General features: G+C 42.2%; 3 protein-coding genes across 3 annotated transcripts; 2 read left to right on the forward strand and 1 right to left on the reverse strand.

The window, feature by feature from the left end:
- Positions 1 to 2,344: 2,344 nt before the first annotated feature.
- Positions 2,345 to 5,092, reverse strand: LOC124413376. Its single transcript, XM_046893911.1, has 5 exons — positions 5,055 to 5,092; positions 4,263 to 4,389; positions 3,982 to 4,169; positions 2,941 to 3,048; positions 2,345 to 2,734 (listed from the first exon to the last, which is right to left on the reverse strand). Exons 1-5 carry the CDS (start codon positions 5,075 to 5,077, stop codon positions 2,593 to 2,595), a joined length of 588 nt encoding a protein of 195 aa, XP_046749867.1. The 5' UTR covers positions 5,078 to 5,092; the 3' UTR covers positions 2,345 to 2,592.
- A 3,239-nt stretch (positions 5,093 to 8,331) lies between these two features.
- LOC124413374 lies at positions 8,332 to 10,282 on the forward strand. Its single transcript, XM_046893909.1, has 4 exons — positions 8,332 to 8,484; positions 9,304 to 9,478; positions 9,564 to 9,726; positions 10,106 to 10,282. Exons 1-4 carry the CDS (start codon positions 8,332 to 8,334, stop codon positions 10,257 to 10,259), a joined length of 645 nt encoding a protein of 214 aa, XP_046749865.1. The 3' UTR covers positions 10,260 to 10,282.
- A 1,396-nt stretch (positions 10,283 to 11,678) lies between these two features.
- On the forward strand, positions 11,679 to 16,440 carry LOC124413648. Its single transcript, XM_046894368.1, has 10 exons — positions 11,679 to 11,723; positions 11,968 to 12,263; positions 12,799 to 12,951; positions 13,448 to 13,614; positions 13,702 to 13,823; positions 14,028 to 14,122; positions 14,525 to 14,747; positions 15,031 to 15,224; positions 15,718 to 15,834; positions 16,142 to 16,440. Exons 1-10 carry the CDS (start codon positions 11,718 to 11,720, stop codon positions 16,314 to 16,316), a joined length of 1,548 nt encoding a protein of 515 aa, XP_046750324.1. The 5' UTR covers positions 11,679 to 11,717; the 3' UTR covers positions 16,317 to 16,440.
- Positions 16,441 to 16,576: the final 136 nt, after the last annotated feature.

Genomic DNA, 16,576 nt, shown 5'->3' on the forward strand with positions numbered 1-16,576 from the left:
AGACCAATCGGGCAGAGAGTATGGGATTTCGAGCACGTGCCGTTCACTCCGATTCGTTCAGCTTCCAAAAATTCTTCCGGTAATCCTTTCTTCGGAGAACACGAAGGCCTTTAATAATTGGGAATTTGCAGTTGAGTAGGATACGACAAGAACGGCTTTCTACCTACTTATTTAAAGCTTTTACCGGTCCAATTGATTGACTGACGATACGAACAGAATTTTGAATTTCAATGAAATGGAGAACGTGGGTAGGGTAAAAGTAACTCGCGCGCAATTTCCATTTCAGATACTGAATATGTCGTACGATCTTGTTTCCTTTGAGAAACCCACGTCAGGATGATGTGCACCAAGTAGTCCGAGAAGCCGTTCTGTCGGAGAGGCCATTCAGATGTCTCGCAAATTGAACGAAGGAGACACTCGCGTTCCGGGAACCCGGCGTTGCAGCAAAGAAAAATACGACATTTTTATCGAATAACCGATATAGAAATGATTAGATGCATCCGACCTTGTAATTGGTGAATAACTATATTTTCTTTCGTGTATAAGACCAACACAAATCAAAACAGAATTGCGTTACTTGCTATTTTGGAAGCAGGTAACGGGACCGAAAGTGAAAAGTAAACTTGGTCCAGGGTTTTAAGTACAGCTAATCATCACGTTCCTCGAGTTAAATTTCACAAAAACACGCATCATACTTTTGTCAGGAAAGCTGAAGGCTCTGATAGACCTGCAAAGTATATTTTCTTGAGTTCCCAATTTTTCCACTTTTGTCCAACGGTATTGGGACCAGGACGATGATTATGCAGACTCTGAAAATGGCAGGAATTAATATTCGCATAAAGTGTATCAGTAGCGTTTCGTTCAATTAACCATTGTGTCAGTGATCCCTAAACCTCTGACGAAAAATTTTCACCGTTCGTTACTAACGAATTTAGCTGTTATTACTAACAAGTCAAATTGTAAGGAGAAGGGTATACCGTACACGTGTACTTACCTGACTAAGAAAATTGAGACAGGTGAGATAAGAGATACATTAAGCTAAGCGAAGAAAGACAAGCTTGTTCATACAAGTCTAAATGAAAAGCCAAACAACGGAAAACTCACGTGACCCTATTCCAAGAAGCCATCTTCGAGATTGTTACAGAATGGCACTTACAATCACTCGGCGTATCACATCAGTATCCCAAATGAGAAATTGGTGGGGATTTATATAAGCATGGACCATATGAGCATTCGCGTTACACGTGTATTTACATATTCAGTATCATCTCGGTGTTAAGAGAAATCGTACATATTATCCCCCGACAATTGATATATATAATCTTTCAAAGATCTATGCATCGTTCCTTGCGTCCATTGATGTAGCCTTGCGCACGGTGTGGACATTCAATTGAAAACTTGACTAAATATTCGAAAAAATTGATAATTACCCTTGCCAAGCGAAATAGCAATGGTAATAGTCGAAAACAACTCTATTACCGGTACTAACTGCTAACACAACAGAAAATTACAGTTGCTGAAGGCACTTACGAATTTATATATATATATATATATATATATATATATATATATATATATATATCAATTGGCTATAAGATGCAAATAAAAATGATTAAAACATACCTTGAAATTAAATTTCATCGTCATATTTTAGTGTACACTACCTGCAAGGAATTTATTTGTGAAAAGGATTTGCCAGAAATTAATTAACGGGAATACGAATTTATTTTCATTCGTTTTCCTCTCATATTTACTAACAATCCTCATTAATAATCGTATTACTTGCATCAAGTGTTAAAAACTCTAACTATTTTCACAAGCAATAAAAAGAAACATTTAACAAAAAAAAAAAAAAAAAAAAAAACTCGTGAAACTATTTGGCTGGTCGAATGTGTGACTCTATTACAATATCTGAAGAACGTTACAAAAAGTGAAAGACACGTCGATGAATTAGTGCCTATAGCATGTTTGTGTCTACTTGTAATATGCTCTCGAAAGTGGGAAATCTTGTTCGGCAAGATCTATCGAAAAAGTATCAGGATCAACAATACTTCATTCAACAATAGCCGGCGAACTTGTGCACCCTTTTTATCGAGCGAGTATAAAATAGAGGCGAGGCAAAAGCATCTCTCGGTGTTACGCCTTAATAAGATCGGTATAAAACGTTTGGGATAAAAGTTATCGAGGATCAAGTAAGACGTTGGCGTGACTTCGTAAAGTCGATCATTTCTTTCTCTCCTCCTTGTCTTTGATGTATGTTTCCTCACCCTCTTAATCTTGCCCCTCGGATGAACGATTATCGAATAATCCCTAATTACAACTCTTATAAATGACGATGCAGCGGCAGAGTGTCCGCATTTGTTGCACGTTCAAACAGTAGCGAGTCAAGATCCGTAACGAATGAATCTTGCTGATCCTTGGGGCACGGGCTCTGTCCATCAGTGTCACACCGTTGAGGAATCGACCAGGAGGCGAGAGAAGAAGATGCTGAGTTAAAATAACGACGTGTATTGGGGTGACCACCAGGTTTCGCCCTCCTTTTTAGGACGAGAACTCGCTTCGCCGGGTCTCGTTGGTTGTTCAGCAGCTCTGCTATAGACTGATGAAGTTTCCGACCAAATCGAACAGCCCCAATGGACAGAGTGGGTAGGATTTTGAGCATGTCCCGTTCATCCCGATTCGTTCAGCCATGGCGAATTCCTCGGGAAGATCTTCGTTTCGAGACGACGAGGGCCTGCGATTTGGAATTGTAGTTTGATCATTGAAATGAAAAATATGATCCTTGCTTGGTGGGTCGTCTACGAAAAATTTTAGCCTCTATGTTATTCATTGAACATTGAATTTTCGTATCACAAGCGTTGTATGGGAATAAAATTTATCTATTCTGTGATTTTACTGTGTTTACCTACACATATACTTATTTTCTTCTGGAAGACTTACGTGAGGATGACGTGCATAACGTCGCCCAATATTCCGTTGTGTCGAATGGGCCATTCCGACGTCTCGCAAATTGAACGAAGAAGGCAATCGCGTCCCGGAAATCCGGCGCTGAAGTATAGAAATGAATATAATTCTTAATTTATAGGGGAAAGTAGGCGTGATGCTGTAATGAAAAGGAACGTATTTTTCTACTCATTCATATAAGCCCACAAAGCGAGTAGAAAATAATTCGTAGCGATTTTGGGAAACGAAATGATCTCTGACGAAATTCTTATCTATGTTTAGAGAAACGAAAATGCGGTTATACCTTCCGCTAGTGAGACCGATAATACCATCAACATAACTCAGTGTATACTTGAAATTTATTGAAAGTCTGCTGATGAAAATTCTTAGCTTATTTATTATTTACGCTCGTGTACCTTCCCGGAAAGTATGAGCTTGACATAGTTTTTTCCATAAAATATATACACATTTTTCGAGTATAATAATTTCATTCCGGGAAGAAACAAAGGTGGGATAAAATTTTCAAAGGAGGTAAAAAAACGAGAAGAACAGAAAAGGTAGACAAGAATTTGAAAGAGATTGAATTTCCCGCTGGAGTGATATCGAAGCTTACCAACGTCAAACAAATCTAATTAGGCTTTGTAATTTATGAAGTAATTTATTTTATTTCTTTACGCTTAAGTCAGGTCTCAGTCTGACCTTACTTTGTTGAATATGAAGCAGTCCTTGCAAGGCATGAGCAAACGATACACAATATGTATACTCGGATTCTCAAGAGCACTCGCGGAAGTGACTCGCAAGTGGAAAATGCAAACAGAAAAGTAAACTGAACTATGTCTCTCCCGAAGTACAAGTTTGAAGTTGACTGTAACGTCACAGCTGCCGGTACAAACATCCTGACAAAACGTTTCGATACTCGTTCAAGTTCTCATTGTTTTCCCAAATCTCTTACCGGGATAGAATCTCCCCATTTCCATCAGCAAACCCGTTATACCGCGGTTTAAATTATGCATTTCACGTAAGCTGTGCAGAACAAACCTTTCGAATTTGCTTTCCAATGCTCGGTAGACTGTTTCCCTGTCGATGCTCCGTCGCGTCCTTCGGCCAAATAACAGCGGGTCGTAATACGAGAAGTTTGACGGGAGATCGTAGTTGGCTTCAAAGAAGTAAGACAACGATACGGAGTGCTCGGGGTCGGATATCGGGACGGCAATGGCGAAGAAAATCTGTCTCAAGATTCAAGACACCGTGAATCACTCGATGATCGTTAGCAAAGTAAGAATAAATATTCGAAAATTACTGCGCTATATTCAACTTACACCCATAGTGCTGGAGCTTGGATAAGTCAATTCCCTGATTGGTCTATGGAGTGTTTTTGCCAGTTCCGAGTCCTGTTTGGACCAGCATTTCGTTGAAGATATTGCAGCGGCGATGATGATCAGCACCCTGAAGCGTAGAAAACGAGATGTAATAATATAAATGACTTTCCAGGTTTTATGTAGCCCCGTAAAAATCTGCTTGAGAACTTGTAATTTGGTCACGAAGTGAGTGATAATTTTTTACACGTAATCCGTGACTACGGAGTAGACAGACGTGATTCGTCTGTGGGTGCCTGATTTAATTTTTGAACGAAAATTTGGTATTCGTATCACGAGCTCACGAGTGGTCGACGGTGTGCTTAAGCCCTACGCTGTTCAGGAGAAACACACACTTCTGCATCTCGCCTTTCGAAGGAGTAAATATTTAAAACATTTCTCGTCAAACCATTGATTATTGCAAAAAAAAAAACAATGTTAAACAGAGAATCTAGTTAATTTGGCTCGAAAGATGTAATATTTTAAAGTTGAAGCTCCACTCTGGAAGAAGGTTGGATCGAATATCAGACCATTTCAGTACTCTTTGTTATCAAAAGCTAAAATTCAAAGTTCTTCTCTTAAAAAATCACAGCACCAAAAACAGAGACAAGTCTACGCGAATGGCGTTATAGATAAATCGAAATGAGAATTGCACAAGATATAGAAAAAGCTTGTTAAATCCCGAGTGAACCATTTGAAAGCAGATACCTGAGATCCAAAAAATATCAAATTTGAAGTGAGAAATGAGACACTTACGTGATTTGGCGTTGGGAAGGCATTGTTAAAATTTCGCGAAGACGACGCTGACCGACGCCTCCAGCCCGTTGAAACCAAAAACTGGAACTAGTCTAACGGACGATATAACGTTCGAGTTTCTGGGAGCGTTCCGCTGTTGGTACCGCGTCGCGACGCGAGCGTTTTAACACGTGTATTTCAACCGGCGGTGGAATCCGCCGGTGTTAAGAGGAGTGCACACAAAATATCTCGATAATTGCCCTCCGTGAAACCAATTCTCGGGGCATTTCAGTGAGCCGTGCGAGTAGCTTACCAGCTGCAGAGTGTCAATCGAATCGGTTTACGATAAAAAAAATAAATAAAAATTATCTATATACATATAAAATACATCGCCTTCCGAAATATATCAGCGATGAAGAATTATTACATAAATATCTTAGTGATCGTGATTTTCATCACTAATATTTGCTGCCGTGCTACCGACAAATTTTCCGTCCGAGACCTTCTTCGCAGAAAGAGATACCTCGTCTTCCCTGATCCGCTGGACAGCGAGACTAAAGTGCAGGTACGAGTTGCACCGATCCTTCCACTCGCTAATAATTCACCTTGTCAATTTAACCCCCATTTGCAGCTTACATTTGCAATGGTAAATACAGAAGATTGTTGAACTTTCACGTTAGCATCGTCTCCTGCAACAGTGACTTTTTTTGCAACGTCATTCAGGCTCTAGTACTCCGATCAAACAAATTGTTTACTTGTTTTTCGCCAATTTTTTATATTGCATTTGTATTGTGGTAGCAGATCTATACTCTCACGATGACTCATCTTAATCTGCATTGATTCAAAAGTCCATCGAAGAACGTCTCGGGGATTTCTATTCTCCGATGCTCGACAGCGAAGTGAAAATGAATTAGTTCCTGTCATTTGAAGTGATTTTATCCAAATTATTTGTAGGGATTATCGCACAATTTGTTACAGGATTTTAACGAAGTCATTTTGTTTGATCAAGGTGCTGTTCGGGTTGGGTCTTCCGATGGAGGGTGAGGTCTCCATGACCCTTGGCTATGTTCTCAAGTGTAACTACGACCTACCGTACAACGCATCCGTCTTCACGGACCCCTACATCCGGTACGAAAGGTCAGCTGATGAGATCGCGATACCGGATAATAACAGCGCGACTGACGTGCAGGATACCAAAGGTGGGTATGACGACTTCGGTGGTGAGTTTCATCCGGTGTATTATGATTCGAAAGCTCGGAGTTGAAAAATATTGCTTTACCGACAGAACGAATAATAATAAGAATAAGAATAAGAATAAGAAGAAGAAAAAAAAAAAGAAATTAAGGTAGAGTGAAAAACGGCCGTGGAAAAACGACCTCGAACCAAGGAATTGATTCGAGCGGAATTCTGTGGTCCAGAATTGCAAGAGAAGACGGAAAATGAAAGCTCTAGGGAATTGGTCGGCATAAATTTGAGGGAAAAAAGATTGGTAAATTGAATTTTCCGGGAAAGTTTGTTTTCGTATTTACGGAGGATGGAACTGACGCGTTGGAGCGGCGGTCTGGAAATTATTGACCCGCGAGATCGCGGACGATCACCAGGTTTTCCTGCAGACAGGCTCCTGGACTCAGGTCGTTTATCATTTTTTCGGGCCAGTCTTCTTTCGCCTAGACAGTGATCCTCTTTAATCACATTGCGCCGGCTAATTAGCCTCAGGTGAAGTGGTTAACCACTTTATGACACCCAAACGCCAAGTTCGAATTCGTCCAACTTCATTACTTTTACTATAATTTCGTACAATTCACCGGATAATGTCAAGTACTTTTCTCGATCAGGCATCACTTCAAGATGGAGCATTTACCAAATGCTCGAAACGGCGATGGAGACTTTCGGCGAAGGCAGAGCCTGTCTTCTCCGTGCCGTTTGCGAGGCCGCCGAGACGCCCTTCAAGGAAGACCATGGCCTTCTGGGCGAACTTTTGCACGTGCTGCTCACTCCGTCGACAACAAATGAGGAGCACGAGACCAACACGGACCAGGAATACCACGCCGCCGAGATACTGGGCAGCACTTCCGGCGGAAATTGCCGGTCACTCTTCCCCGAGTGCGAAAGCAGTCCGCTTGATTATTTCACCGAAATGGGGCGTTCGCAGTGAATTGATGTTCGCGGAGGGTTTCAAAGCACTTTATAAATTTCATTCGCCATCGTGAAGCCCATTTTTTCATTCTCAATTGTTCATCTGTGATAGCGAGCGTGCCAATATCGAAGAGTTTTGCTTGGAAAGCATGATTGTCTCTTTGAAAAAATAAGAATAGATCGCTGATATTCTTTTTCTTTCATTACTCATTAACGTTCAATCAATTCAATGTATTCATACCTGTGACTCATATTTATGAGCAGAATAAAAAGAAAAGAATAAGAAACTAGTCGTTTGAGCCCAGAGTTATCGATTTCTTTACGAGCCTACAAAATCCCATCGAATTCAATCCACCTTGATTTTCCGATACATATTCGAATCCATATTACACCACTTGTTAGTCCCAGTAATAAATTTGGTCGAGGTATACCGTGTCCCTGTATAAAGGCTGCGTGCTTTCCTAAGCTTTGAAAAAGCTTCCCTTAGTCTCCCAACTTCAAACTTGCAGAATTTCCGAGTAAAATTATTGAAGTAGGCTTCGTCATTCCATACAAACTTATAATACTTGCCTCCGTAGGTACCCGCGGCCGCAGTTCCACCTCTTCTTCTGAGACCAAAAAGCTAATGCGCCCTCTTGTTTATTCTTCTTATTTCCGTTGTTCCCACAGTGGTGGCCCCTGATGTTTTCCACTCCGACTGTCATGAATTATTCTCTAAATAATTTACTTTCTCCCGTTGGATTCGGCCGCTCGTGCCATTCGCTTAACCGTGGAATACACCCGGAGGGATGATGCGACCCCCGCCTTCTTTTTTGCATCGACGCTACGGGCTGCAAGTTGCGTAAATGTATATGTATAGAGGTCAGAAAATCGGCGTACTTTTACGGTAAACGCAATTCTGTTGTTAATATTTATCAGATTTTCTCGATTTCGTTATACTTGAAGACAGCAAATAAACAGAGAAAAAAATTTCAATTAATCATGTCGGAGATTGGAATAAAATTAACTCACACTTGCAGCCGAGCAGAGTGTTGGGATTTCGCTGCTCGGGTTAGCGATGATTAAAATGCACTAATTCAGTTACGAAGAGTACGTCGAACTTCCGTAGACTAGTTGCTGCGGCTCTGTTGCGGAGAAACAATTACCAGTCAATGGCCAGACGATGCGGAGTTACCTGTTTACGTATTTTTTACTGCTGACCAGTTCACGGCAGATTTTCCGTGCAATAGGATCATCCGAGACCGTCGAAGCTAGGGAAAAACGGTATTTAGTTTACCCGAAGCCAGGGGTTGGTAACGCCCCGACAAAAGTGCAGGTAATTCTCTTGTTTCCATTTTACGAGTAATAAAAAAGCTGTATAAGACCGCGGAGATTTCGCAAGAAAGTTTCAACCCAGCTTTTCTCGAGTATCTCACCCTGTAGCCACCCTTAACCCTTTGAGTCGCAGTGGTAAGTATTCTTAACACCTATTTTATATCCATTTTTTGTATATTTTGGAGAACTTTTTGACATATTTTTTTGCGGTTTTTTGCTACTTCTGATAGTATACTGTAATGTGAATTAATATTGTTGGAAGCAAATGGATTGAAAAAAATTGTAAAAATTGAAGGAATAATCCGTTTTCGAGAAAGTTGACACTCTGTAAATGCGCATAGCTTACATGAATTATAAGTTTTTGGGGTAGCTGATTACGAACCTGAAGTCGGATTTTAAAAATTCAAGATGACGGAACTAATATGGCGCACAAAAGTTTCAAATTCGATTCAATCCAGAGAAAAAACTTTTTCCAGGGGTTTTCGAGGTCGTTGATTACGAATATGAAATCAGGTTTTGAAAATTCAATATGGCGAATCCCATCAGCGACCCCGAAAACCCGTGCATAGAGTTTTTTGACCATATTTGATCAAATTTGAAATTTTCTTCCACCGTATTGGATCCACAATTTTAAATTTTTAAGCTAAGCTTTCAGATTCGTAATCAGCGACCCAAAAACCATACAATAATATTTTTTTATAAAAATTGACTCGCCACGATAATGTGTGACTCAAAGGGTTAAGCAGTAGCAGTCGACAGAAGATTTCAGCCGGATATTCATAGTCACGTTAGTCAGGGTAAATACTCATAAATCTTTCAGCTAATTCTCGGGCTTGGACTTCCCATGGAGGGTGGCCTGATCGTCGGATACGTTGTGAAGAACAATTACAACCTGCCTTACAACGCCACGTCGTACTTGAACCCCTACGTGCGCTATGAGAGATCGATTTACGGGGAGGATTTGCTCGAACCCGATGCTAAGGCTGACCGAAAAGGTAATAAATATCACAAGCTGTTCAATAATAATTTGGAATCGGCTTGCAGTCGACTGTCAGTTTGCTCTAGAGAATCGTTTTGCAGGAAGTACGACACGTTGGGAAACTTACAGGATGTTGGAGTCGGCTTTCAATATTTTTGGGAGTGGAAAGTCCTGTTTGTTAAGGGCGATTTGCGAGGCAGCCGAAGGAGAGTCGTTCAACGAAAATCATGGACTTTTCGGTGAACTTCTCCATCTCTTTCTTACGTAAGTCAAGTGTGCCAGATAACACAGTTTTAAAGTTAACGGCATTATATACGGTGTAATGCGTAATAGGCCCGCTAAATATTGGCGGATCAATTTCCACCCCTAAGGCACACAAAGTTGACCCAAAATATCGCTAAACGGTAATTGAGTCAGTGCCGTTTTGCTCTTCCGGTAATAAGCCTTGTCGCATTTGCGAGCTACTCGTTAATAAACTTGGCTTTGAAATAATTCTGCCAATCGCGATTACGATCTGTCCAGCTCACTCGTTTGATATCGTTCTTTGCCTCTCTGCTCATTCCTTGTGAAAGGTCGAGATATCCCGGCATTCAATTTGACGCCTTTTAGTTGCTGCTTAACGACCGTAACTATCTTATTCCAGACCATCCTTGACTGCAGAAGAATTCTTGGAGAGCACCGATCAAGAGTATCTTGCGGCTGAGTCACTTGGCCGAAGATCTTTGGAAAAATGCCGGGCATTTTTTCCGGAATGCAAGACTAGTCCTCTAGAATATTTCACCGAGTCGGAAGATTAATTCCGTAAGGTCACGACCCGCGATGTAGAGAAGACTTACCATAATTAATTTCTTCAACTAATATTTAAGGTCGAGCCGCGTGGATTCGAAGATCGGTATTTTGTGTCTGATCGTCTGACAGGAACATTTTCTACTCAATCTCGATTCGATCACGCTTAGAATATTTTCATCGCATAAATAAAGACGAAACGACTGTAACTTATGGGTGAGAAATAAAAGCGGGATCACCATTTGGCAGATCATTTACAGAGAGAAAGAGAGAGAGAAAGAGGGAATGAGACAGGGAGTAAAAGTGTGCTGTGAAGTTAATGTCGCTCGTTTATTCTTTTACGCTTTTAATAAGACAGCTATATAAAGGCAAGCTCCTGATAAAAGTTATATCAAGGATCTACGAAGAAGATATTATCTTGATAGGTTAATAAAATCGATCGTTCCACTTTCGATGCCGAAGCGATAATGGGAAGAGGAGTTTATCGTCATTGCCACCCACCTAATAAATTTCTGTAAATTCCTTTGCACGCCAATTTTCAGCATTCGCGACCAAGTCATGCCACGGACATCGTCCTTGTTTCGAGGACCGATCGTCCGGGCCAAAGGTGACACGTCTACTCTCCTTATAGGCTTCAACGCAGCGATTTAGGGGTCGTGACAAATGAATTGTAGTGATCCTCGAGAGTCTGACTTTTGCCCGTAATCGAAAGAGAGAGAGAGAGAGAGAGAGAAAGAGACAGAAAGCGTCGGAGGATGAAGTGGAAGAATCGGGATAGTAAAAGATGCTGCATCTTCCGGGAGCAACAAATTTCAGGCCGTTACATCAGAGAGCAATCTATTGTTTACTACGATACGACGTTATCTAAATGGAAGAGATTAAGACTCTCCGTCTTCTCTTCCCGTGATGCGGTTTGCGGCTGACGTTTTATTGGCCGTCCAGTCACTCTCCAGCGTCTCTGGAGTGACACGATATCGAAACTGAAAAGAACATAACGATTTTTTATTGCGCCATAGTTCGCAGCTGACTCGAACTTCGGGGTCTCGAGTAACTGCGCCACCCGAGGACCGTTAGATCGAATTTATCCGAACCAGAAAGGTGTTTTGCGAGCATTTCACACCTCGCGGAGGTGCTAATGGCGAGCCTTATTCCGGCGGTCCTTCCACGCGGGCGCGGCTTAGTTAACGGTGGAAAAAAAATCTCTCACACCCGTTGTCTTCTTTACTTCGTAACTGTCTCAACCGAGACTCCCGTCGCGAGTGAACAACTCTCTGACGCTTTGTAATACGGCAAAAACGTAAACTGAGACCATGCGGTTCCCGGTCGCTTTGCTCGCGACAATTTTCAACGTCGTATTCGCGAAGTATAACGAAGGCATCGAAAATTCATCCTACAACGACACGGCGGACTCAAACGACGATTTATTGTCCCGAGAGAGGAGAACTCTAGTTTATCCAAGCAGCTCTGACATGCTGGTGAGTAATGGACGAAGTCTGATATTTCGCAAAGCACGCTGCCCTGCAGTGGTTCACACTCTTGGGTCTGGTCAAGGATTGGACGTGAGGTTATCCTGTGATCGCGATGACATCCTTCCACTTATTGTTATCAATCGGTGCGGGTGAGGTAGAAGCGAGAGACAAGAAGAATCTTCGTCCTAAATCCTCACTGCCAAGGATCAGGTTACACCTGTACCTTACCCAATCCATTTCGTTTTCACAGCTCATTTTTGGTCTCGGTACTCCGCTGCAGCTACAGCAGGAGAACGTGATCGTCGGTGCCTTCACGAAGATGCTCTACTCGCTTCCGGACAATTCCACCTACTACACGGAGCCCGGGGTCTACTACGCGAGGTCGACCAAGAGCCGGTGGAGCATATACAAGCTCTTGGAAACGGCGTCCGAAGTTTTTGGATACGGTGGAAAAGGGTGTATCCTGAGGTCGATCTGCGAGGCAGCCAATGTCCCTTTCAACGCGAACCATGGACTCTTCGGCCAGCTCGTCCACGCCTTCCTCACGTAAGAATTATGCCGTCGTAGGTATGAGAGAACGTACGAGTTAAGAGGAGGGCGTTCGAAGGCACTTTTCTTGCCCTTTTTCGCGAGAATATAAATAAGGTAAACCTCGTGCCGAGTCTCAAGTCCGCGAAGATTTTTTCACGCAGAAAGTTTAGCGTCCTCGTGATGTTTCCATCGAGCCAGATGATCGGTGGAAAGGGATTCGAGCCGCGGAAAGCCCGCTAGACCATGAAGAGCTGGAGGAGACCGTCTCTTATTTTCTTTCCACGCAGACCTTTTTGTGCCCCGCTAAAATGTGCAAATCGTTATTTAGTTTGACTCGCATCGTCGACGAAACGGCGCCGCCTGTGCTTTCACGGGCTGCCTCTTAGAGTGTGTTATACGCCGGGTCAAGAATCTTTCCAAACTATTCATCGTTATTTATTTTCCTAGGAACTTTACTCTTCTTTTCATTATTTCCCAAAGCTTCGCATTCGTCGCCGGAAAAATACTCACCGGTCCTTAAATTTAATCTGTCAATTGATTTTTTACGCAGACCTTCGAGCACGAAGGAGGATCTGGACGAGTACGATGATCGAGATTATCACGCTGCAGAACGCCAAGGTCATAAGGACGGAGATCACTGTGCCGAGCTTTATCCCGAGTGCAAGGAAAGCATTCTTGACGTATTTACAACAATCGATCACTGATTATGGTCCGATCTTCTTCGTCCCACGAACGTTTCTTACTCTTTCACGGGGGAAGTTTCAAGCGGATGACCTTCTAGTCGGGAATTACCAAGATTCGGAACGAAGCAGGCATACCTCAGGATCCAATAAACATAGTTGAATCAACACTAGATCGAAAAAGTATTTCAAAAATCGCACCCATATGCTGGACGCGAGTGACGAGCGTGACGCGTGATGCGTGATGATTTTCAAAATAGTTTTTTTGCAATTGCCTAGATCGACTGTGAGTACGGAATAAGTGAAAAGATGAAAAGAAAATAACTCGAAGTAAGTTGAAGACGATTAAATAAAGAATGTTTTTATTATATATATACTGTATAGTCGCTGATTATTATAATCGAATATTTAAGTCACAGGTGGCATCCGTACCTTCAATTATAGAACCCCTAAGTTCCCGTCCTGCGATTTATGTGCGCTGTGTAAGCATCGAAGAGACAAATGAATGGTTATGACCAGGTTACGGTGGGGTGATCCGAATGATCTCATAAGCCGCAGAATGTTCGGAACTTTGACCGTTCCTGAGAAGACATTTCTGCGGCCATTTGCCATTCAGCCAGAATTCTTTACCGACTTCTGGCTTAATATTGCAAACTTGAACGTTGCAGTGACTTTCGTGCGAGGAAGTGAATTCGCTAGTAAATATCTCAGTCAGCCCTAATCGATCCACGCAGCCAAATGTTTTCCAACTTCCATACGCGTCTTTAATATAGATTCACATATTTATTCTCCTTATACGAATCGACTCATCACCATTTCGAGCGGAATAAAGTGCATCTTTCATAAACGGGGGAAAGGAGAAACTGAGCAGAAGAATGGAAGAGAAAAATCGAAGGTAAAACACGTGAGAAACTGGATGTGCACACAGCCACCGGGCTCGGTGCAATGTCAATATGTATATCTGACCGGCGAGTAGTCGGGTGTAACGATCTGTTTGAGAAACATCTTCTGGGAAAAGCGTTACATTTCTCGTTTTCCGTATACCTATACGCCTACTATGCACGTTCGCCTAATAATTCACGGTTCTCAACGGTAAAAGATGGAGGTTCTTTGCGAAAGAGAACGTGACGCTTATTTCTTTCAAGATACGTTTAATACTTATACAAATGAATTTCAAATACGAGAATTATGCGAGTATAAATTTGAAGTTTCGTTTGAATCATTACGCGGTGGATCGGAGTTTTTTTTTCAACCTTTCTGAAAAGTCATTCGTATCATAAATTATAATAAAGTTGAAACTTTTAAAAAGTTTCTTTTACCCTCGTTTCAACACTTGCCGAGGTGTCGGCCAGCCGTAGATATAATTAACGCACGTGCAACGAGCCGTGTAGCGAAATCATTTCTCTCCTCGGATGTGAAACTGCTGCAGGTTTAAACGGGGAGTGCAATTAACGTTTCGCTACGGCGTGCGTTGCATTTTGAATGGAAGAAACCTTCGGTACAGCTGCGCCCACCTGCGCAAGAGCTATCCACGTGACGTATTAAACGAATGTGTACTTTTAGCGCCTTCGTAAAATAACGATGTGGCGATGACAGCGTCGGGAATCGTCAGGGGCGTCGGGCAAGCCTCAGCCAACGAGCGTCGAGCTTCAATTACTTGGGTAAATACAAGAATCGCCCGAAGTGCTGTTGGTTATGGCTCAAACGACGGCGCTACTTCGTAACGATGTTTCGCGTGGATCTTTTACTAATTTTCTCCACTCTTTCCCTGGTCAGGGGCTTGTCAGTTTTATTGTATCCCCAAGGCACAGTGTTTCAGGTTTGTATTTCTCAGACATATCTCATTCCTTCCTCGCCGGCCACTTTTACTTTGCCAACTCGACTACTCGTGTCCTTTGATTTCCTGCTGCACGATATCCCAAGAAAGGGATGAAATCCTAAGGGTGGCGTTTTTTAAATTGCCCGTTAACTTTTCCCTTTAACGTAGTTTGGAATGTCCCAATTCATTATTGAAAAGGAAATACCCCGTAAATACGAGTATCACGATGAAACACCGCTCCTCTGAATTTTTCAACACCCCTGCATTACAATTCATTTCTCAGATCACGTTCGGGCTCTCGACTCCTGTGGAACTGAACCTGCGGAATAGGGCGATGGTCTACTCAGTTGGCTTTCAACTTCAGTTCACATTGCCTTATAATTTGACGCAATTTGAACCGACTATACTTCCTGCAAGATCTACCAGAGACTTGACGTTGGAGGACACTTACGCGAGCATCGAGAACTTGCTTGACGAGTAAGAAATTGAGGGTTACCAATACATTCAGCTAGCGAGCGGTTAAACTTTACATTCAGGAAAAAAACATCATATTCAGTTCTAAGACTGCAATTGGTAATGTACTGTACCCACGCACCCGAAATACTCAGCACATGGCCTACGAAATAATGCACCGAAACAATCTAAACTTCGTGCAGTTTCTATGTATGCACGTATGCATATACGTATAGGCATCCACCGCCATCGCATGAAGTTATTCGAGAACTGGATAGTTTCACCGAGCGTATGAACATAAATAATTTAACGGTTAAAATTGCATAAACTTATAAGCTAAGTTGGAATAGGTTCTCAGTTTTGTACAAGCATGCGAGTCCATAATTTGCGATAAAATTTCATCGAGGTTGCACGTAGAATATAATAATATGCTCACACTCGAGTAGCTTCAGAGTGGCGAAATGAAGGGAGACTTAATTACTGCACGACGAAGGAATGGAAATTGATTAATTTACAGGAATGGCTGGAGCGACGGACGAGCATGTCTCCTGAGAAGTATCTGCGAACTGGCCGAGAGTCCGCTCGAAAGAGACGGGCAAGACTTCGTCGAAGAAGTCATCCACTTGCTTCTAACGTAAGTTAATTAGTTTCGTCGAGCCCAGCCGTTCGGCAAAGGCTAATGAACGTGACAATCCTCAATGAACACGATGGAAACGTGGCTAAAAGTCACTAATAGATGTCTACCCCCTTCGGTGCGAATGTATTACCGTTTCAACGTCCGAGATAATTGTTTCTATAGTGAAAAATTAAATTTTTACAACTATCGTAACGGCGGCAATATTCTACCGGGAATTTCAACTAAATTTTAAATCTTTCGACTCCTTGTCCTTTTCCCACCGGTGTAATAACGTCAGTCAGCAGTAAAAACTTGGCGATTCCAGACCGTCGGAGGATCTGCCGGAGGCCTTTGATTTCAATCACCGAAGCGTTCACGAGATGTACCACGAGGCGGAGAGGCTAGGCAAGAAAGGCGGAGACTGCATCTTGGCTTATCCTGATTGCATCAAATCGCCGTTGGAATCCTTTACGGAAGTTTTACGACTGAATCCGGAGTAAGAATCTAGTTACATCAGACTGAAATTGTTTACGACGTAGAGACGCGAGGAAATCTCAATGCGTTGGTTTGACCGTTCCAGCAATTTCACACAATCTTTTAACTCTCCCGAATTCCTTCGGGCATACATTAACACACAAACTGTAATCAACATGAACGACTACGCTTTAAATAAATATTCTAAATTTCTATAAACAATCGAAAAGAAACATTTCCTTTTTTCCATCAATTTACTACCGCTTATCCCATGCACAAGGCAACG

Source organism: Diprion similis, chromosome 12 (assembly GCF_021155765.1).
Source record: "Diprion similis isolate iyDipSimi1 chromosome 12, iyDipSimi1.1, whole genome shotgun sequence".
In the NCBI taxonomy this organism is placed as follows: domain Eukaryota; kingdom Metazoa; phylum Arthropoda; class Insecta; order Hymenoptera; family Diprionidae; genus Diprion; species Diprion similis.

Coding starts and splice junctions, on each gene's coding strand:
- LOC124413374 (XM_046893909.1), top strand. CDS start 8,332: ATGCGGAGTTACCTGTTTACGTATTTTTTACTGCTGACCAGTTCACGG. Junction 8,485..9,303: donor ACGCCCCGACAAAAGTGCAG/GTAATTCTCTTG, acceptor TAAATCTTTCAG/CTAATTCTCGGGCTTGGACT. Junction 9,727..10,105: donor CTTCTCCATCTCTTTCTTAC/GTAAGTCAAGTG, acceptor ATCTTATTCCAG/ACCATCCTTGACTGCAGAAG.
- LOC124413376 (XM_046893911.1), bottom strand. CDS start 5,077: ATGCCTTCCCAACGCCAAATCAC. Junction 4,170..4,262: donor CAAGCTCCAGCACTATGGGT/GTAAGTTGAATA, acceptor ATCTTGAGACAG/ATTTTCTTCGCCATTGCCGT. Junction 3,049..3,981: donor TTGGAAAGCAAATTCGAAAG/GTTTGTTCTGCA, acceptor TCTATACTTCAG/CGCCGGATTTCCGGGACGCG.
- LOC124413648 (XM_046894368.1), top strand. Junction 14,123..14,524: donor CAAATACGAGAATTATGCGA/GTATAAATTTGA, acceptor TGGCGATGACAG/CGTCGGGAATCGTCAGGGGC. Junction 14,748..15,030: donor CCCAAGGCACAGTGTTTCAG/GTTTGTATTTCT, acceptor TTCATTTCTCAG/ATCACGTTCGGGCTCTCGAC.